The sequence below is a fragment of the Photinus pyralis genome, unplaced genomic scaffold, assembly GCF_008802855.1.
Source record: "Photinus pyralis isolate 1611_PpyrPB1 unplaced genomic scaffold, Ppyr1.3 Ppyr1.4_LG5, whole genome shotgun sequence".
Taxonomy (NCBI): Eukaryota; Metazoa; Arthropoda; class Insecta; order Coleoptera; family Lampyridae; genus Photinus; species Photinus pyralis.
Genome location: NW_022170596.1, coordinates 20,071,096 through 20,093,219, shown reverse-complemented (window position 1 = coordinate 20,093,219; position 22,124 = coordinate 20,071,096). Strand labels below are relative to the sequence as shown.

At 38.1% G+C, this 22,124-nt stretch overlaps 1 protein-coding gene across 1 annotated transcript; it reads left to right on the top strand.

The window, feature by feature from the left end:
* The first annotated feature begins 409 nt into the window (after nt 1-409).
* Nucleotides 410-21,757, top strand: LOC116171434 (mucin-5AC-like). Its single transcript, XM_031488283.1, has 7 exons — nt 410-597; nt 18,465-19,389; nt 19,436-19,627; nt 19,675-19,836; nt 19,881-20,273; nt 20,324-20,719; nt 20,769-21,757. The coding sequence occupies exons 1-7, from the start codon at nt 581-583 to the stop codon at nt 21,123-21,125; spliced, it is 2,442 nt and encodes an 813-aa protein (XP_031344143.1). The 5' UTR covers nt 410-580; the 3' UTR covers nt 21,126-21,757.
* Nucleotides 21,758-22,124: the final 367 nt, after the last annotated feature.

The window sequence follows — 22,124 nt, the reverse complement described above, 5'->3', positions numbered from 1 at the left end:
CGTACTAGACAACAGGAAGTGGACCGTGTTTAACCGAACCAACAATCAATAGTACTATTACTTGCAAGTGGAATGATTCATAGCATTATGGGGGCGCTTAAAGAGTTGCAGATTCCAGAAAAATGGTTATTTATTTCTTTGGTAAATTTAACAATTACTCACGTCACAGGGTTAGGAATTTCATTCAAATGTAGGTGACAATTTCCATTAGGTAAGTACTGCTTAGCGGAAACGGTTTTAAATCTGTGCGTACGGTATGCGTGAGACAATTAAAAAGCAGTCAATGTCATCAAGTTCCGTGGGGGCTTGGGATTTTTTGGATTTAAATCAATTTTTATCAAAAATGGGTCAGTGGCATACAGACAGGGTGAAGAGAGCGGCTTTAAAAGGATTGACCACGGTTAGCCGGAGGTTACTTGAGGCGGCATAAGCGAAAGTTGCCCCTGTTGAAGTTGGTACGGTGTGCAGTGGACATGTACGTGTGAGTGAAGTACGAGTTCTTTAGTGTTGCACAGTGAGGTACCGCACGGCGTTATATGATTGATTGTGAAATAATTTAGTACTTCTAGTTTATTGAAATATGGCATTCAGCTTAACGTAAGTAAATTTCAATTTTTTTTAAATTTTTCAATTTTTACCTCAATTAATTGAACAATTTTCGCACAATGTGCAGAATGATCTCTTGTTATAACTCATACCGTAAAAAGTACCATATGCCACAGGGTGCGAATGTACCATGTCAAATTCTTTGTCTCTTAACACATAAACGGACAAGCTTTCTGATTAGGTATGTAGCTGTAAATTAAACGTGTTGAACGGTTATTCAATACCACAACCAAATTATTAATACGCGAAGAAATTGTTGACGGAAACCAATGAAATTTATTGATTTTCGCATCGTAATTATACAACTTTACGACAATGGCGTACTTTCTAAAGGTTCCCAAAAGTGTTTTCTAATGCATTTTTTGGGTAAAGTACGGGTAATTATGCATAAAATACAATGAAATACGTTTCAATCGAATCTGATAGTGAACAACAATTAGGTGAAAATTGTTCTTGCCGCAACACGATTACAGAAATTACCATATTATTATTATTACCAAAATACGATTTTCGTAATACCTCCCTGTTCAATAATAGACTTTCTAGATTATGTATACTAATCGTTTAAAAGTTTAATTCGCTTCTGTCATCACAACACGTTGGCACTTTCCCTCTTAACATTCTGTCTTAGGATGTCATAGACCAAGCCCCAAGCTAGTAAAAGTAAAAACCTTGAAGAATTGTAAAGTTCACGTTAATTATTACATTTTTTCATACCGCACTACTCTTCAAGTTCCTATATATATCGAAGCGGTTTCTAAGAAACCTTCAACCTATTTTTTTGGGCGATATTAACCTTGATTTCATTTGACACCGTTAATACAAAGCAATATTTCGCTACATTTTTACGTGAAAAATAAGAAGGTGAAAGTGGGACTGAAATTAAAAGTTGTTTTACAAACTACCACTTTATTATCGAATACCTACATATTTATTATTTGTTATTTTCTACTTCGTAAAACGTAATGGTACGATGAATACCTAATTAGGTACCTACTTTTCGTATACAAACGAAAAGAATGTCAAACCTCTTGATTGGCGATACGCTTTGTCTGTTAGCGGAGACCTTATGAAATTTTGTATGGATTTATTACTTACTCAAGGAAATCACGTACAACTTCCTATAGTCAAGTTATACGTTCTGATATGTTCAATAGGTATGATCGAAACGATAATAGGCGACTGTCGTATTTTATAAGGTTAACCCTTTCACATTGTTATACTTCAGTTTTTGTTATCCAAATACCTTCCACCGAGTATTTCAGAGTATACGTAATTAAAAACCAAAATCTGATAGTATTCCCTAATATACCTACCTATCGAATTTGCTCTAAGGAAATCTGAACATTTTGCATAGGATCGCTGTTTTCACCTTGATTTCAATGGTATCGACATTTGCAAAACCAGAGAAGTTTCTTTGTTTACTTTTACTTTCAGATAATTGATAATTAGATGATTTAAACGAACACGCAAGGGTAACATAATCGAGAAACCAAGTGGGTTGTGAACACAATGGGATACTACGTTTACTACAACGTTGGTACTTACCGTTACTTATCCCTTCCAGTCCACACACTTTTCAAAAAGAATTTAAGCTTGTGATACTTTAGTGACCATAGTTACCCTTTTCTCGAAATATTCGCATTTGAGTTTTTCACTTAACCACCGATGAATAGATAGATTAAATTACATTCTAAGAGTACGTAGTATATACTCGTAGTTTCGTCCTCTTCGCACTCAGGGTTTGTAATAAGTCAATGTATTTGACCGTTCATCATATGACTTAGGGCATTGAATAAGCACCTTAGAGGGCGTAACTGCCATCTCAAATAATTTTAAAATTACTATTTCTTTAAATTTCGCATAATAAACTAAACATTCTTGTTTCACATTTTTAAAGAGAACCAGTTTATCTATCATTTTCTTAAAAACAAAAACTCAGTTATTCCAAAAACAAAGTTGGCGTGGGGCGTTCAATTGTTTTTGCAATAACCTGCTTTAACTTCTTAACCGTTTGAACGAGTGTAACAAATTTGGTATCGTTGAAAAGAGCATTCCTTGGGCAACAAGAATATAGTTAATTTAGTTGAATCCTTCTCCGCCAGGGCGCTAGTTTTGACACCATGATCCAAAATCCTAAAAAAATCAAATGGAATGATATGACTTTTTCTAAAGTAGCCAAATAACACCCAAAGAGGCCAGTGAAAACCGTTTTTCAAAATCTTGTTCCTAACCCCAAATATTGGGAAAATGAGATTAATTAATTCATTAATAAAAATGCTTAAATTGTATCTTATTTGACGTATTTCCGGTATTTGTCGATGGTGCGAAAGATTGTTTGGAAAAGGACCCTACATTTTTAGGTACGCCTTGGAAAATTAAACAAATGAAATACGATGCATTGTAAAATAATAACAGCCGTAATTTGTAAATTATTCTGCTGTGTTTACATTCAGAAAGTGCAGTTTTTGAATTTGTAATCTTTTCTAAAATGCCGATTTGTAACCAAGAAGCATTTACCTACTATGTTGGCGGCGATGGTTCGTGGTCAATTCGGATAACGCAAATAGAAGATGTGGGCCGCGATGGTCGCATTTTGAAAATACTCAAAATATATCGCCATATGACGAACGGTTCTCGAGATATCGCCGAGGAACAGTCTTATTGGGTCACCCGGTACAGTACTTTTTTATGTTTGCTAATTTGCTAATTTTGGAGTTCACGCTGTACCATCCAGACCAAGTTCTTTCGTCCAAATCTAAATTTTTTACAATTAAACCAGACGTTCGTTAGATAGTTTCAATTCCAGAGTTAGTATCTTATCTGTTGAACTGATGGTGTGTCTTTACGCGTCCATAGCTTTGCGCTGAGTGTTGCTACTGGTGCATGCCATACACTCATTCAGGCTTCTCCTATCAGAAAGAGATCCATGGGTAGGTCTAGCCATGTCACATACAGTTGCCGAGGTGATTCGGTTTCGGTGACCAAATGACGGGCGAAGATCCCACGAGTTGTCTATGATACGCCTTCAAGTTTCCAGATCTTGGTTACATTGGGTGGGTGTTCGATTCAGGTGGACGCTCCAAGTTAATTTGTAGTCGAGCGTCGTCCCAGGTACTGCACTTCGTGCGTCATCCTTGTACCTGCATGGTACTATTTTCTTTCTTCTTGTAAAGGGCACTATAGCTGATTTTACAAGATCCAGCTTTAGATCATCTGGTGAGCCCGTACTCCTTTGGTGTCCTCCTTGCATTATTATTGCAGTATCATTAGCGCATCTCTGAGCGGAGTAACCTTTGTCGTTGGCAAGTGATAGTAATTCCTTTATTTGTTACTCAGTTGTAAACGTTGATTAACAAGACAAAACGCAAACGAGTAAACGTCATCTTTAAACGCTACTGACTTGTAAAACTGACCGCTGACGTGTAAAAATTTTACAAGTTAGTAATCTAGTAATTTCATTGGCCAGAATTAATGCGAAGTCTCTGTTACATGGATAACATGATATTTTAGACATTTCTTCGAGATCAATTTAAGAACTAATTATTTACGTTTACTATTGTTTACAAATGAGTAATAAATAAAATATTGTTCATTATACGCCAGGTAATAGTTTTAACTGGCTCTAGGAGATGACAGGCTCGCCTGACGGCTCGCCAGTCAACTTCTCCTATCGCCAGTAAAAACTCACTTACCTGATGGCTAATAATGCAAAATACTATTACTGTAGTGGACATAGTGGTAAACTCTGAGACCTCGCTCACGTTTAGGATTCGCCAGATGTTGAGTGGGTGACCTCTTGTTTTGCTTCTGGGCCAAGCTAAAGATGGTGTTCGGTTTCTGTCTATCACTTTCGCCCGTTCTTCGGCATTTTTCAAAGGGCGCAGCTTCGGAACTTTAGCCATAGCTTGGTTGAATCTCTCTCGCACGTAACCACGCACATGTTCTTGTCTCGTAATAGTGACCGGTAATGAAATCACGTGCCTCTTCTCGAACCGCGAAGATTTTGTCTCTCTAGGTTGCCTTTCGCCAGCTTGACCTCCGAGTACTTCGGGTGGTAATTGGCCATTTTTAGCGTAGCAGCAAATTCCACGAAAGTACCTTTCTTGGAAGTGACTGGTTTTGTTTAGGACTTAAAACTATCGAACAAATTTCCTGGAAAATTGCGAATTCTTGCGATTCTCGCACGATTAGAGCGTTGTGCGTGGGTGCACCATCCTGTTGAAACCAACAGATTCTAACTTTTGTTTTTTTTGTACCGTATATCGTTGTATTTGTAATAACAAATGCTATACAGTATGTACTTTTGCCTAATTTGACCATCTACGTATTTTATATGGTTTTCGAGATCACCATGATAGACATGCTTATCATGGACACACTGCATATCCCACAGTATTTGAGGTATGTAGCTTAAATTTGGAATATTGTTGAAGAGTGAAGGCCTTACATCATTATTCATAAGTCATGTCAAATTGTTAAAATGGCCCAGCAGTCGCTGGCTTTATTGAAATAATCTCCTGCTTTTATTAGTTTTAATAGCCCGCATTTGAAATTGTATCTTGTATTTAATATGTTTATAAATTAAAGGCAAAATTATATCACCCTGTACTTGACTGCTTTAATAACAAAATAAGCCAAAAAATTAGCCCCTTCCGTATAACGGACGATCAAAAATGAGTTGCATTAGAGTTACCTTTGGAAGTTAAGGTTAAGTACGATTTCCCGTGTAAACCAAAATTCGCTGACTGTATAATAATAATCTTTTCAGCTGGTGGTTGACCATACTAATATTATTTATAATTTATATCGTTACTTACCTAAGAGCGGGGATATAAAATTTGTGGTTCCAAATTCTCATTGTAAAATTAATGGTTTGTAACCCAACACTAAAGCAATTCAAAATTGAATGAAGATTCCAAAATATTAAGACATACATATTAATTTAAAATGTTTGTTCGTAAACAGTTTGCGCATTAAAGTTTCAGATCTAATAAAATAGTCATTATGCAGATTTCAATGGGTGTAATATCAAATAAATTCTGTGTTGACTGAGATTAAGGAATATTAATATTTCAGCGGGTGGACTGAAAATATTGTCGCAACTCATATCGCATAGGACTGAAGAGTCTTTGTGAGCAGGATCCCACCCTTGGGACTTGCAAGTTGTCCCTCGTGCGAGATATTCAAGCCTACAGTTGACATTCGAGGTCAATTGGAGCCGTAGATGTAGCTAGTTTGGTTACAGCATCTCCCATTTCTGTGAGTTTACATACAACAAATTGATACAAATATCAAACAATTCGATACTTCCTATATTTAAACGAATGACTAAATATCTAAATCTACCTTCGAGCCAAAACGATTTAATCGAAACATAGTCATAAGTTCAGCAAACATTTACGCCAAAAATGATTAATGTTGCCACGAATGAAAGTTGACGGCAATTTTCGTGCACGCGATGCAGCATTGAATTAAACCATGTCAATTTCAAAAAAAGATTGAAAATTGTCAAAAATATAAAATGTTATACACAAATGTAAATAAATTATAAAGCTAGTTATAAAGAAATGCAAAGATTACTACCTGCATTAAATAACAAACCAAGACGGCTGTAAGAAGCGTTTGTGCCCTCAGGAGCTAAGGGATCGGTTTCGAGCACCGCCAGTAGTAAACTTTTGACTTACCCGAATGTTGGCAAGGACCGGCAGTTAGCTTGTTCCTTATTGATCATTCGATTCCAATGGGGGCACGAGTGCATGAACACAAAATAAGTTATTAAGCTTCCGGAATCAAACACGAACACGAACGATAGCTGCAGGCTGCAGGTAACTTAACCACAGAATTTGAGTAATAAGTAATAAGTATATCTAGCAAAACAAGCTACGATGAAATCAACCCAAAAGAGCGATAAAATAATTTTAAAAAACACTTAATAAACATAAAATTAGAAATAATTAAATTAACAATGAGCAACTACGATAAATTTAATTTAACCACTAATTTTGATAGATAACTGAGCTATGTAATCACATACGCACGGTTGAACAGGAAAAACATGCATTAAATATCTTTTCCCATATAAAACAATCAACTTCATTCTTATTTGGGAGACAATCGACTTTAGTAATTATTGTTTTAATTGGTGACAGGTACATAATGTAGGTAACTGATTTTTAACTGTTACTCAATTTGATATTTCCACAAAAATAAAAAATAGATACTTACTTTGTTCGTTCATCCCTTCTTCCGGCTGTGTCAGATCTTTACCAGAAGAGCTTTTGGTTCGTTATGGAGTTTTTTCACCTCTCGCCACACTTTTACCGTTTATTGTGTTTGTAAATTGTAAATCATATCCGCCTGATTAATTTCGATCCTCCATTGGCCAAAACCCAAACATAAAGCTCGCTCAGCTTTAACCACCATTTTGAACCAAAAAGACCCAAAATCTTGATCTAAATCCCAATTTGATTGAGGAAACGGTTAAATACACTGATAGAGAAAAAGAAAATTGACTTTGTCTGCATCATTAGCGAGCAATTATTTATTATGTGCACGTATTAAAAAAATGGATTGCGCATGTGCAAACTGACCTTTCTTATTTATGGACGGATTGTTCTGAAATCTTAAAGGAAGGTGCATCCTAAACAATAAATTAAACGTAAGTACTTACATGTACATCAAAAAATAGATTGATGTGTGCAATTATGGAGTTTGGATCACTTCTTCTGAAATTTTAACTGAAGATGATTCTTATAAAAGCGGATTGAAAACACACGTCAAAAAATGGATTGTATTATACCTTTGAATATAAAATTATATTCAAAGATTATACCCAGAACCAACTTTCTTAGTTGCACGCGGATTTTGACAAAATTTCAACAAAAGATGCTTTTCATAGAAGCCAATTGAATGCACTTGTCAAAAGAATATACTGCACATATGCATAATCAATTGTTTTGTTTGTGTGGTGATTTGTCTGAAACTTTGACTTGCCTAGTCTGTGAGCATTCATGTGTGGGGTTCGTTATCGCAGTGTTTCTTATACAAGGAAACTGAAAGCGCATTTACAACATTACCTAAATCACACATGCGCAGACCATCTCTTTTATTCTTGGGAAAATTTTTCCGAAATTTTAACCTCCCGTCCAACTTATTTTGTAATAGACTGTAACGGATAGTTACAAAACCAAGACTGAAAGTTCAGGTCGTAGGTACTAAAAATATTAATTTTACAATAATGTTATTTGCCTGCAAAAATTATGCAGTCAACTGGCTCCATATAACGAAAATCCTTAAAAAAAGATTCTAGGAAGGACATTTTCCTTTTAGTACTGAAAAAATCAAATCGTCACACCTCCGCTTCAGACCACTTGATGATGATTAACGTTTCGTACCGCTCAACGAGAACGCTCTCACGGTTCAACACACATTCCCTCACAGTTCAATACCAATTTGCCTCACGGTTAAACGTGAACAACAACTTTCCGCTACTTTCTCTTTTTGAGTAACACCCATTCCGTGACTCAAACTGTTCCAACAAATAAAACTAATTTTTCCGCCCAATCAGAATGCTTGCAGCTATAAGTTTAGTTCGTGTGGAATGATATCCCGCCGAGTCTGCAGATCCCACGCTACGCGGCAGGTGAGATTGATCTGAAACAAATGTTTGATTTGATTCCTTCCACTACCCTCTCCTATAATAATTACGCCTAAAACGAAGAATTCCTCCACAAACCAGAAAAAATCAGACACAATTCAGATGCGAGTTTTCATCGAGATCCGAAATCTTCGTTGGGACAGCAAGTTGTACTTCCAAATTACAAATTCCGAGTTCCTATACTAACAGGGGTAGCTGTTCCTCGCTCTCAATCCATGCCCATCATTTCTCTTCAACACGTGCCATACCACTACAATCTTCTTTTGCCTTTATTTTAGAGTGGGGTCCAGCTAAGGCTGCTCTACCAACCCAACCCACTATACATTTACAAATATCCATGCCCGAACCCGGATTCGAACCAGGGCTCTTAGTACCGCAGTTCGCTTGCAAGTGAACTGCGCCAGTACCACACGGATCGCCTCTTTGCTCTTAGATTTTCCTTGACGCCTCCATAAACCCTCTCTGCTTTCTGAACCACTCGTTTTTTCCCATACATCACGATAACAACATTACCTCTATACTACACCTATGACTTTTCTTGAACCTTTTTTAGGGACATTATCGCACTACCATAGAAGAGGGTTGGGCTCACGACTGATTTTAAAATGAATCCCGTTGTCCTTCTTGTTATACCCTTATCGGTCTAGGATTCGTTTAAACTACCGGAGTCATTGATATCTCTATCCAAGTTCCCGTCTGCTGTGGCTAATGGCCCAAAGTATCGTATGTCTTCGCCAAGCTTAGTCCTTGTGGCTTCACCTTTCCTACTTTTGCTTCTCCGTCAAACCACAGGTGCTCAGCCTTCTTCCTACTAATTTCATGACCACCTTCCACGAGGATCTATTCTCAACGTTCCACTATTTCTTCGACGCCTCCACCAAATCATAGCCTTCTAGATCTATGAAGATGTGGCAATTTTTCTTTTCGTCCTGCTTCTCCAACACCTGTCGAAGAGTAAACCAAGTTTTTCCCTTGTAAATAGACACAATGGCACTTCCCTTTCAAATATCCGGAATCATCTTCGCAAACCATACAAATTATACCCCTCAATGTGTTAATTTCTTCAGCTCCCAAAGCTTTCCACGCCTTGTCCACTACAATCCACTGGAACACCATCCAATACCCATCCCTTAGCGTTTTTTTTTGTTTTCTTGACTGCTTCGCAGACTTTTTTGCGCTGCAAATCAAGTCTTTTGCTCTCTTCATTCAATAATTTCTTGAAGTAGTCGTACCGTCTTTCTTTGATGCTCTCTTCGCTTCTACCTCACGATTCTTAGTCATTTGCTTTACACGTGCAAGGCCTCGATTATTCCTTACTTCGCTATGCTAAATAGTTTGTTCTACTGTCCTTCCTGCGTTGCTACTATCTCATAGACTTCATGTAGAATACTAACTTTTGCTTTAGTTTGCTTCTTTCTTCTATCATTAGCTGAAAAATGTTGTACTTCTTTTTTACCTCTGTCTTCTCCCTAACCGCCTGTTGGGCGCAGGTTTTGCGTATGTTTAATACAAAATCTGTTTGGCGTAAGTACAATTTTTCAAGTTTGATAGTATTATTTTTGCAGGCGGTCCCAAAAGTGGTCCACAGGCCCCAACTTGAAAATTCTAAATGGGACACCCTGTATTTTATTCGATTTTTAAAATCTAGGTTCAGTTCTAAGATAAATCTGGCGAAGATATGATATTTATTGAAAAGTAGACATAGGCATTTACGTGTATTGCTTTCCCTTTCAAAGTTCAACAGCCTTTATCTCGAAAACGGTAACAAATATTATAGATCTATTCTGTATAGATTTGTAAAATTTAACGTGGAATCTAAAAACCAATTAAAATACAAGGTCTCTCGTTTAGAATGTTTAAGTTGGAGGCTGTGGACCGCTTTTGGGACACCTTGCGTAAATACTACCAAATTTGAAAAATTGTGCCAAACAAGTTTTTTAAAGCAAATTGCAACCAAACGACACATTCTAAGTGGTTCAAGTTTAGGTAGACCCGAATTTAGTACGTTGGGAGCTGAGAAACGGAATGAGAGTAATAATGGGATGAGCAAAACATATTTGAAAATACCTAAGCAGTATGGGTCTCGTTACGGAGCTGCAATCAACTTGGCTATCCGTATGACATTCAGAAGCCGAATGGGAAATAAATCGTGTTTCTCCATCCTGACTGAATGCAAATTTATTTGTCACTATAGTACACTTACGTATTACTCCGACGTAAACATTGCACTTTCCAAATATGTAAATGACATTTTCCGTAATTGGCACGTGGTGATGCGTTATTTATTGTAGGTAGATGTTTCCTGCTTCTTGGTACAATTTCCATTACACCCACATATGTATAATAGAAGTCAAATGTAGGTAAATAGCGTTAACCAATATAAAATCAAATGGCGTTTATGGATTCCTCTTACTACCTTTCAAAACAAGTTCGTGCAAGTAGTGTTATGAAATAGATGAGTCTAGACCTTGGCTCTACTTTTCCCGCACAGGAAACGGTACTTATAACGCATACAAGAAATCTCAACGAGGTAACCTTTGTAGTTTTGCTGATTAGGTAATCGAATATATTCTTCTAAACGGAAAACATTACCACACGGTGAGGTAGTAAAATAACATGCAAATGCGATCTGCAACAGACGTTTTCTAGAAATTAATATCACTCCGTCGGTGATTACATTATTCATACATAAAATGGGATGAAAGTGATCGCATCACATGCAACAAGTGAGATTAATGTTTAGAACTCACTTTCTTCGTTAAGGAAGGTCGAAATGTGACCTTGATAATCAAATTTCTCTTTCACTCTCTTCTGCCCAACCCAGTGTGATTATATGTCAATGGCACGAGAACTTTTATAGAGCTGAGAGGAACGTTCTGTGCACTTATTAATTCACAAAGCAAGAACAATGTGAAATAATTCTTATCTTTGGTCCATTAGTGTTCTATTCAACAACGGAGTGCTTCTTTGTATTGAAATTTGACTTATTGTTATTGAAGCGAAATTTGTAAGTGCAGCAATTGGTATTGGTGTCACACCTAATGACCTCTCTAATCCTAGTTCTATGTTCCACACACCAACATGATTAGATGCATGGCGACGAAAGTCAGCTCTTAGTGCAACTTTTTTGGAGCAAATTCTCTACCTATTATATAGTTTGTAACGGGTAGTTACAAAATCAGTACCTACTGAAAGGCATGATCGTAGTAATGATTCTGATTCTAAAATGCTGATATGTACTTTCTCGAAAAATATTATGCCGTCGCCTAGCTCAGTGTAAGGGAAATTTTTAAACAAATTTTGTAGGAGAATGGACATTTGAGTTCTATAATTAACAAGTTAAAAATCGTCATGCTTCTGCTCTACCTGCTGCTTTAGACCACTTGATTGCAAATAAACGCAAAAACTAAATCTCAAAATATTCGCAGATCTTAAAACGAATCAAATGTTGCCTTCAGTTATAACCCTTGTCATAATAGCAAAGTAAATGTTGACTTTACTTCAAAATCCAGTACCGAGTTTGTACGAAAATGGCATAAGTGGCCGCTTTGTAGCGCATTTTCCAACTCATGGTGGAAGGCGGTATTATGGCCACTTTCTCCGTCCGTCCGTCCATCCTTAACTACTAATACAGTTTTTAAGATACTTAGTTCGTTCTTTTTGCATTCGGTAGCTAATTACTCTGGCACCTTAACCAAGAAAAATTTTGCCGATCAATGTGCACATGCGCAGTCTGCGGAATGTAAACTTTCTTATTTGTAGAGGTTTTTTTTCATTTTAACCACCGATTCTTATAGTAAAGCCAACCATATCTCATATTGTAAGCATCAGGTGTGTGCATACGCTAAGTTTCTTATTTATAAAAATATTTACCCCATAACTTATTCTCCTTTGCAGACATAAATAGTTCATTATAAGAATTGTTGGGAAGTACTGATTAATTCACGGAAAATGCGCTAGAGCTACTCGCCTTAAGGCAAAAAGGTTTTTTTTAATTTTTTTTACGTGGCCAAAAATACAAACAATCTTAGAAAAATATATTGAACGGAGCTAGAAGGTTTTCTTTAGCTAATGTTAAGTCCAAATGGAAAACAAAAATTAGTTTCCTTTAAATATTGGTCCACACATGCAAAATACAACTTTAATACTTTTTTTCTATAGTCGTTTTTTTTTGGTAACTCATCTCTTAAGTTGGCAGTTACTAGTTAGTACAAGTAGGTACTTCGTTGGGTTACTTCCATATTTGAACTTCAAAATGTGAGTCTTACTACGCTGCCAACCTAAAACTTAACGGCATAAAAAATGTTCCCAACATAAAACATGTTAGTTCTAATGTTCCCTATAGTTTCTGATAATGATTTTTTTTAATTAAATTAAAGCACCAAAATAGAAAAAATAGTATGAAAAACGCGTGTTACAATGCTTTATTGTAATACTCCTATCTTGCGGACACTCGTGGCTACGCTTCGCGTCGCCACTCGTGCCACAAGATAGTCGTATTACAATAGGTCGCATTGTAACACTTGTCTTTCAATATACTATTTCAAACTAATTAAATCACCTAATCTTGTTCTCCCTTGCTATTTAAATCACAAACCACTAAGTATTAAGGAAATCGCTTTATTTTTAATACTCGTATCAAAATACCAATAATACGCTTACCTTATTATCGAGCTCCTAGAAAGTTCATAATTTTAGACTTTCTATCCGTCCGTCTGTAGACAAGATAACTTTCGAACGGTTTCGAATTTTCTTTAAGCAATTTTAGGCGTTCGATTTACCTACATATGCTTAACTTCGCTACTGGAGAGGCACGCAACTTTTTCCGCAAATAGTACACCCTCTCGAGTATTAGAGTGCCACGCCAATATATACTGAGTCAAAGATAAGGAGAGGCGCTATGGGCATTTATAGAAAGGGTAGGAGATATAAATTTAGATCGGTTTTAACGATTTTAGTATTTTTTTCTGGCGTCAATTTTGACCTAGAACAAAACCAATGACACTTCCTCGCAGCAACTTTTAATGCTCTTTAAGGTGGAGTTAATTTTTGAATCCCACGTTTCGTCTTTCCCGAACTATCATCAACTAATTTTTTTTAGATGCGCCCTTGATATTCCGATATCATATTCTTAAAGTCCTCGTGGTAATGTACAGGTGGTCGACTCAATTTTTTGGACCGCTTAACCTGAACGCTCTCGCGGTTCAATGCTAATTGCACCACGACTCTCCCCAAACAACTAAATTGCCATACAACTCCCCTTTTTTGAATCACACGTCACGCCCATCTCGTGACTTATTAATCCATTTCCACCAATCAAAACTAATTATTCTGCCCAATCAGAACGCCACCTATAAATGTACTGCACGTGGAGTGAAATCCTGCTGAAGTAGGCGGAACCAACGCCACGCAGCAGGCCCGATACTGACCAAATGTGGCCCCTAAAAAATCTTTTGGGCTAATCGCCCACAACGCTGCAAGCTTTTACACGTTAGAACTGTATTTAGGAACCACTCCTCCACGCAGGGACACCTTTTTCGGTTTCCTCCAGAAATTTGAATATAATTTATTTCAAGCAAACTCAATTTGTGGTTATGCATCCCGCCGTTTAGACTAAAATAATTTTTGTTTTATTTTGCCTTTATTTTTGAGTGGGCGGGGTTTCAGTCAACTATACATTTACAAATATTCATGCCTGAACCCGGATTCGAACCAGTGACCCTTAGTACCACAGTTCAGCTTTAACTAAACTGCGCCACACGGGCCGGCCGGTGTTTCTGAAGGAACTGAATGTATTTGTGGTGGTAATCGTTAATCTCAAATTATGCTTATGGAACACATTCAGTTTCGACAATAAAAGTCAACATCTTGATTTATGCTACTTTTAACTACCTACTTTCATTTTGTGCCAGAATTTTAGTCGTGGTAGGTAGGGTTCATCTCGATTATTGTGTGAGACAATAAAATTTATACTTCTTGACCAGTCATGATCGACGACTGGGTTGCGATTAGGTTTCCATTGGCAAATGCCTTCCGTTTGGGAAAAAATATTCATTGGGAGCACCTCCATAGTCTAAGAAGCGATTGTTTTCTGGATTTTGTTATGATGCACTGGTACTTACTGGAAAATAATATACCGACAATAATTCTTTCATTTTGGGTGCAAACAAGTCAGTAGCTTCCTATAGTACCATCAAATCTACTATTTCAAGATATTTTATCACTCGAAAGGTGAAAATGGGACAGAACCTTATCCGGCCCGAACAGTTTATTACATCGTTGTCTTATGGGCAGGTACTACCAATGTGTTGGTATGTAATTTAGATCAAAAGTTTTTTTTTTTGCTTGCATAATGAAGTTAGGTAAGGTACATTACACCTTAAATTGGTTATAAATTACAAGTGGTCGCACCTTTGAAATACCAGAACGGCGTGACCTTGAATAAAAGATCACAAAAGGTGTCGCGATAGACGCGAGTCGCCGTTCGGTTCTGCGTAATGTTTAGAAATTCAGGTTGATCTGGCAAACTATAGCTCACCTTGGCCGCATCTTTGGTCGATTGAAGTGAAGCCGTGGATTATTACTCACCTGGATATGGATACAACTCTCTGTGTAGAACGCAAAAAACGAGATAAGTACCTACTTACCTAAAAAGTTTATATGAGGCAATGCGGTTATACCTCGATGACATAGTATCAAAAAACACTAAAACAGTTACTTGAGTGAAACGTTCTGGTGCTCATTTTTGACGGTACAGTTTTAGAAAACACCAAAAAACCAAGTTGAAAGCTCCCGCGCCATCAAAAAGCAGAGGATAAATATTGTGGGAGATTTGGAGACATGGAGGTAAGTGTGGGACAACGCTAAACACACATTCAACATCGATTCTACAATATGCAAAACTTAACAATTCGAGGAAATATCTCTTGAATTTGAATAATTTTAACATGACATTAATCGAATACAAAATTTGAACAGTTTATGAGTGGCCAACGCAGATAGATTTAAAACCAACCCCACGTCTTTTCCCACTTGTAATTTGTGAAACCACTCTCGTACATCAAATATATGATGTAAGTACATTGTTAGTTAGCCGGACTTTCTCCAATCCAGAATGTATCTAAAGTCCTTGAAACGGTAACCCTTAGACCAAAGTGGTATTTCGAGATAAATGCCGCTAAGTAATTTTGTTCGACAGTTACCTCTAATTTAAGGGTTACAAGCAAATGAAGGTAACAGAATTTACAATAAAGCGAATACAAAATTTACACGAAAAATTGGAATTTGAAAGTTAATGCTAAATACAAGTGTACTCGCTGAAGGCAAATGTAAAAGTAAATTTTATAATGAACCTGTATGAACCTCAAACTGCACCATAAGCAAAGCTAAATCAAGACAAATCTTTCATTTATATACAGACTATAGGCTTATTTATGTTAACCAATATGAATAAGTAATAAGAATAAAATGGTTTTTCCTGCCAATTCCTGAATAGAGATCCGGGATGGTTCGTGCATTAGGCGAGCGGTAATCTCCCCATGTTCTCCATTCGTTCTCCTTCGGTGATGCCGAAGGACTGTCGGAAGGTCGTGCTATTCCAAGATCCATCATGGTTTGAAACTCCTTCGGGGCGGCCTCGAGTTTTCCGGTTGCCGTGGGTTGTGGGCTACAGTTGGCCTATTTGAGGCATAATGTCTGGCGGTTTGGTCAGGTGTATAGCTCGTGGTATTTTCCATTTTTCGGTGCGGATCCAATACTTCCTATTTCGTTACCTGCTTGCCTGCTATTGTTCGTTAGCGTGGTCAGCCTAGCGATAAGTTTCTGGTCTACCAGGAGTTCGTAATGTGCCAGAAAATCTGTCCCGATGATTAACTTACTCGTCATATATAGTTTGAACCTCCATGGAAAGTTCCTTGGGAGTTTTAAATCTAGGTTCATGTTTATAGTACCGTATGTACCGTTGACCGCGTACAGTTTACATGAAGAAATTGCCCGTCTGTCTGCCGTTCTGATACGTGGAAAGACTTATACCTTGGCTTCTTTTCCGTCGACTGATTTTAAGCATTTCCTACGAACGAAACGGATAAGTGGCAGTATTCAGGAACGACGACTGTGTACGGAAACGCGAACTGGTATTAAGGGCTGAAATATCCTACGATAAACCGGGCCAAATTTTACGGCTCAATTTTGCTCTCAACTTAACCAGCACACATTTCTCTGAAATACGCCAATGTACTCGTATATTCACGAAATGATAAAATTAAATAAATAAAATGCAAACGGATACAAGTAATTCTTTTAGCTAAATTTAATATAATTTACGTTAGCTGCTCGCATATTTTGGGCAATTACATACAATTAATCAACGGTAAGTGAAGAGATATTACCTTGCAGTACTGTGAGATTCGAACTTTATTAACAGTAGTGGCTGACAGTATTGTTTTTATCCTTTACAACCAAAATCTCAATTTCTTTAGAACCAAATTAAACGAAAGTTTGTTTTTCTCTGTTATTGCTGTCGTTGCGAAACCGAATTCTGTGTAGGCATCTCCTACAAAAATTATGAGAATAGGGGTTTACAGTATAGTTGAATTCCGTAGTTCTATAATTAAGCGTATACCTGAAACCATAAAAGAATTTTTTGGATAACAAAAGTTTATTTAAAAATAGTGGCTGATTAGAAAATAAATAATGAACATGTGCGATATTAGGGATTTATTCAAAACGTGATGATTGTGACGGGCTTTGTGACGTAATAAGCCCGACCAATCAGCTGATAGAACCATTCAGATGACTTGGCAATATTGCAGGAGAATGTCATTTGTAACTTGCGCCATCTGTCACAGGCACTTGTCACTTGTCGTTCACTTTCGCGTTAGATGCAGTTAAACATGCCTCTAAAACATCAAATCCGACACACGTCAGACCCTCGCACAAGGTTGCCGGCTCACTTCTACGTGATTGGTTGTAGGTTTGTGGCGTATTTCGACTGAAGCGTTTCAAATTCGAACTAAAAACACGGCTTTTCATTAATTTATTTTGGTTTTATTTTACTCGCAAATAAAAATTGAGGACACACGGGTCTTTTTATTTTTATTGTACTTTGTAGATCAGAAATAAAAAATGAAGCCGGGATGACCCTATTTATGGGCATAAAGTAAAAATGATAAAATTGATCAAATGAGGAGTTACACCCCTAACTATTCCAAAACGTTTCTTTAATTTCTTACCGTAACACATAGGAGGGTGGAATTGACGAATTTCCTTGGTTTTTGTGTCATTTTTATGGTTTTTGCTTTCGAGTTTTCGTGTTGAAAAATCCCATATAGCAAATTTGGTAGAGGGTTTATCTTATTTATCGCACCCCTGTCAGATTAAAATTCTTCATAATCACAAACCACTACTGGACCATGAAATGACCTTACAAGCAGACGCTCTAAATCAATATGCAATGCAATTCTGTAATGAGCACGACTGACATTTGTAAAGGAATACTAACTTTCGTTAACCATTGAACTTACCATTAACTGCACATACGGACCCAAATTTAAATGTTAAAAAGCGGAGAATGCAAAAGATCAAAGCGTCATTGAATTTCACCTTTGCCCTAACGATAATTACAGGTGGGTTTTATTGTTAGTTGTTCGATAATAATTGTGCATTCCTATTATGCAGACTCATCAAATTATGCAGATTTGCCTATTTTAGTTTAGATTTCTGTTACAACCCTTGCATAGTTTTGAAATCTTCCCACCAATATTTGGTAAGTTTCATGCTTCGCTGATTTAAATAAGATTAGCAACGATGCAAATGAATATAAAATTAATCTGTACTGTCGGTACAACTGCGTTAACAACACAATATAACAGTATAGAGGTATGTGCAATAACCAGCATTAAAATGTAATTATCCGGAGGCGAATGTAGTTGACAAAACGTATTTATTACAATAATTAGAAAGCGCATTATTTCATACTTATGCGGTTTTTATAAAATACAATATTTACATAACGTTATTTAACAGTATGTGCTGGCATTTTATTCCAAAATCAAATGAGTAAATATTGAATTATGGCGGAAGACGCTTAACAAATAGGTAATTATTACGTAACATATTCGTGAGCTTCCGTATTATTAATATGCACTATGCAGACATTTTTCACAACAAGCGTCTACATTTTGTTTCTTTTTTATTTTAGATTTTTATTGGTTTTTGTTGTGGCGCACTTATCCGCTGAAGTTCCTCCAGTAGCAGTACCAAAACCCGTAGATGAGTTCGTATTCATTCAAGCGTCGAATAGTGGTGCTCGTCCAGTAGCTCGAAAAGATAAACCCTCGTCGGATGCTGAGGGAGCGTTTGAAACAGCACACAAACTTCCCCCATATATAACATATCTTTTAAACGACAACGACACAGATGCCGATCAAGATAGCGAAGTCGCCAGACAAAAACGGGGGGCCGTATCACCCGCACCCGCTCCTCCAGGTTCCATTAAATTGGATCCGCTAGCACTCCTGGAGAGGTACAAGCAGGAGTTAAGTTCGACTACGGTAGCCATGACTACACCGACAACCCCCAAAAAAAGAACAAAAAAAGAAGCCAACCCAGCAACAACAGCTCATCCTCGACCCGTTCTAACATCAAGGGGACCACCTCCATCACGTGGGAACACTAAAGAAAGCTCGCTTTCAACAAGTGAAAGCGAAAAGCAACGTTCTCGGATACAAATAAAAAAAGGACCAAATGGTCAAGAGTATGAATACGAATATGTCTACTACTACTATGACGATGATGACGATAAAGACACTAAAGAAAAGGTATATAACTCTCACGATGGCCCTGCGCGGGAGCAACAAGAAAAAAATAACTACAGCAAGGAAGCAGCTTCCAACGAAATTGTTCCCAGCAGAGGGCGATCTCGTGGCCGTCAGTTAGAAGATGAAGATGTGGTTGGTGAAGACCGCCTGCCCCCAAGCACAAGATTCCCGCCTAGAAGCAGAAATTTTGCAACGACTCCAGTTTCGGAAGAAGATCCCAAACCAACCACTAGAGGAAAGACTCGAGGAAAACCCTTAACTACGATCCCCACCGCACCAACCGCAGTCAATTCCGAAGAAAGTCAGGTAAATCGATTTCAGTGCAATACTCTCGTTCATTGATTTGTAATAGAACTCGCGGGGTCGAACTCGTAATAATGTCCGAAGACCGTCTTTGGAACTTGTTGATAGCGCGAGCTTCAACACTAATTCTGGCGGGGCTGGGCCTGATCCCGCAAGCGGAGGGCCATCGTTCCCATCAGACTTACCTGCTGGACCAGTTAGATTTTTAGGAGCTACGCCCAATGAACGCATCGAATTACACGTAAGGACCTAATCGCCAGTTACTCAAAATACATAGGCTTGTTTTAGGATCATGATAGAGCATCTGTAAGTGCAGAAGTTTATCCTGAATCAAGCATAACTACAACAAGTTCAGCCGATTCTACGACAATGACTATATCGCCAATGGATAAAGTGGCTTTAGATTTGTATGCAATTCTTCAAGGAACGCAAAAGCTCTCGGGAGAAGACGTATGTTTCAACAGTGGAAGCACTTAATTATTTGGTTTTAATAGGATAATGACGAGAGCGGTTCCACTACCGACGGTTCTGATGGTACAACCTCCCAAGGAACAACGGATGTTCCCACGACTGAATACGTAACAACGACTACCACGACAACGACCACCACCACCACAACAACGACCACTACACCCGCACCAACAACCACCCCTTCCGAAGCTCCAATAGGCCGAGGTAGATTCCGTGGAAATGCAAACAAACGAAAACCTGCACAATCTACAACGACAGCTGCGCCTGTTGAAGTGACTCCAGACACAAAGCCCAAGGGACGATTTGGAAGGCCTTCATTCAATAGAGTTAGACCAGGCGCGAACAAAAGTACACCTGAACCCAACAACGAACCCAGTGTAACAAAGGAAGAAGTCAAACCTGTAAGCCGAGCAAAGGTCAGCCCCCCATTATAATACCATTCTATCAATTAACCTAACACTTTTAGCCTGCTGCAAGGCCTCGTTTTGGAAACAGAGGCAGACCCACAACTGAGGCATCCGAGGATGCCCACCACGAGGAGACCGTAAGCAGTACGACCAAATCAACTGTAACTCGTCCACGATCCAACTTTAACATTCGAACAAGAAATCGCAGTACGACCAGCGCCCCTCCTGAGGAATCTCCCCATACATCCGACGACGCCCACGCGGAAGAAAACGCTATCAGTACGCCTAAGCCGAGGGCCAGAATAGTACCAGGAAATAACGTAAGACCTCTAAGACCAGGACCAAAAATTAGCATAGGAAGGGGGCGATTGTCAACGACGAGCACAGTCGCGCCTGAACCTGCAGCCGAGGATCCCTCTCCCAAAGACTCGGAATCCGAAGACTCTCCCAAAGAGGTAAAAACTTACGCACCCTACTAGATTTAATACCACTCTTTGACCACAGGAGCCCACTACTCCTGCGCCGGTCGAGGACAAAAACCCCCTGCACCGATTGCGTAATCGACCTCGTCTCAGTCCCGCCGCGCCAGCTCAGCGGCCCAAGACGGCCGCCAGCACCCCCGTGCAGGTGAGACGAGTCAACCCTCTCGCGAACAGGAGAAGGCCGGGCGCTCCCGAACCGTCCACTACCGAGGCGGCCCGCGAACCCGAACCGACCGAGGAGCCCGCCTCCGACGACGATGAAGAAGAAGCGCAAACCCAAGCGCCAAGTTCCTCCACTACCGAAGAACCTAAAGGACTAAATAAATTACTAGCCGGCCGACGAAGGTTAGCCCTTCGGCAGCCCGGTTCGCAAAACTAAACACGAAAAGTACCATTTATTCGTAAATAGAGACTTTAAATTTGATAGCTGATGAAGCACGTGAGTCATCCAACTATTTTATCTGTCGCATTTCCCTTTCTGAGTTTATTCGTTGCTAACTGAAATCTTCCAAATTTAGGCTGGGTCAACGGACAACAAAAATATTTTTGGTAACGTTCCATTAATCCTCCAATTGTTGTGTGAAAAGCACTCTTAGGTTGTGATTGTTTAACAATAAATATGATTGAATGAGTCAAAAGTAATTATAAGTGTGATAAATGTGTGGAGTTATTTGAATGAAATGTAGATAAATTTTCCTATCGCCTAATTCTTTTTAATGAAAACACCTAGGTATTTGTAATTTTGTATATGTTATTTAATGCAACTTTAGGTTCGTTAGTAAGTACCTAATTAATTAAAGCAGTCAGTCTTGCGAATATTTAAGTTTGAAAACAAAAAATTTGATGCCTATGCAATCCATAAAACTTTACATTGTACTATTTTAGTTTTAAGCCAACGTGCAGGCCTGAAATGTGCCAATACCCATGATATACTAGTTATATTTATTATTGTATAGTTCCGTGATGCTTATTTGTATGTTATATTAGGTGTAATAAACAATTTCTGAAATTTACAAGTTTATTTATCGACCCCGCTGCAGAGCTAAATTTCCCTATTGTAACATAGCCCGCTGATTTTGACTGGTTTACTTTATTTTTCTCTCCTCTGCAACCACATTAAACTTTCTATTGGAGAAGGAAAAAAATCTCAGCGACATGTATTTAAAATGAAAATAATATTCCAAAAAAAGAAACGATTAGAGAAATAGAGCAGGTAAATGAGGAAAATAAAGAAAACGGCAAGACGAAACAAGGAACAAGAAAAATAACAGTTCGTCAAACTAAATGTGAGATGGATCATCTTGCCTTAAACGTTGGGTTATTTGTTTACGCAGTTTCATTAAATCTGGAGATGGCGGAAAGGAAATGAGAGTAGGTA

Bases quoted from the DNA above. Each gene is read 5' to 3' on its own strand.
- LOC116171434 (XM_031488283.1), top strand. The intron at 19,628-19,674 runs GTAAGGACCTAA...GGCTTGTTTTAG, and splicing joins ATGAACGCATCGAATTACAC to GATCATGATAGAGCATCTGT. The intron at 20,720-20,768 runs GTAAAAACTTAC...CTTTGACCACAG, and splicing joins CCGAAGACTCTCCCAAAGAG to GAGCCCACTACTCCTGCGCC.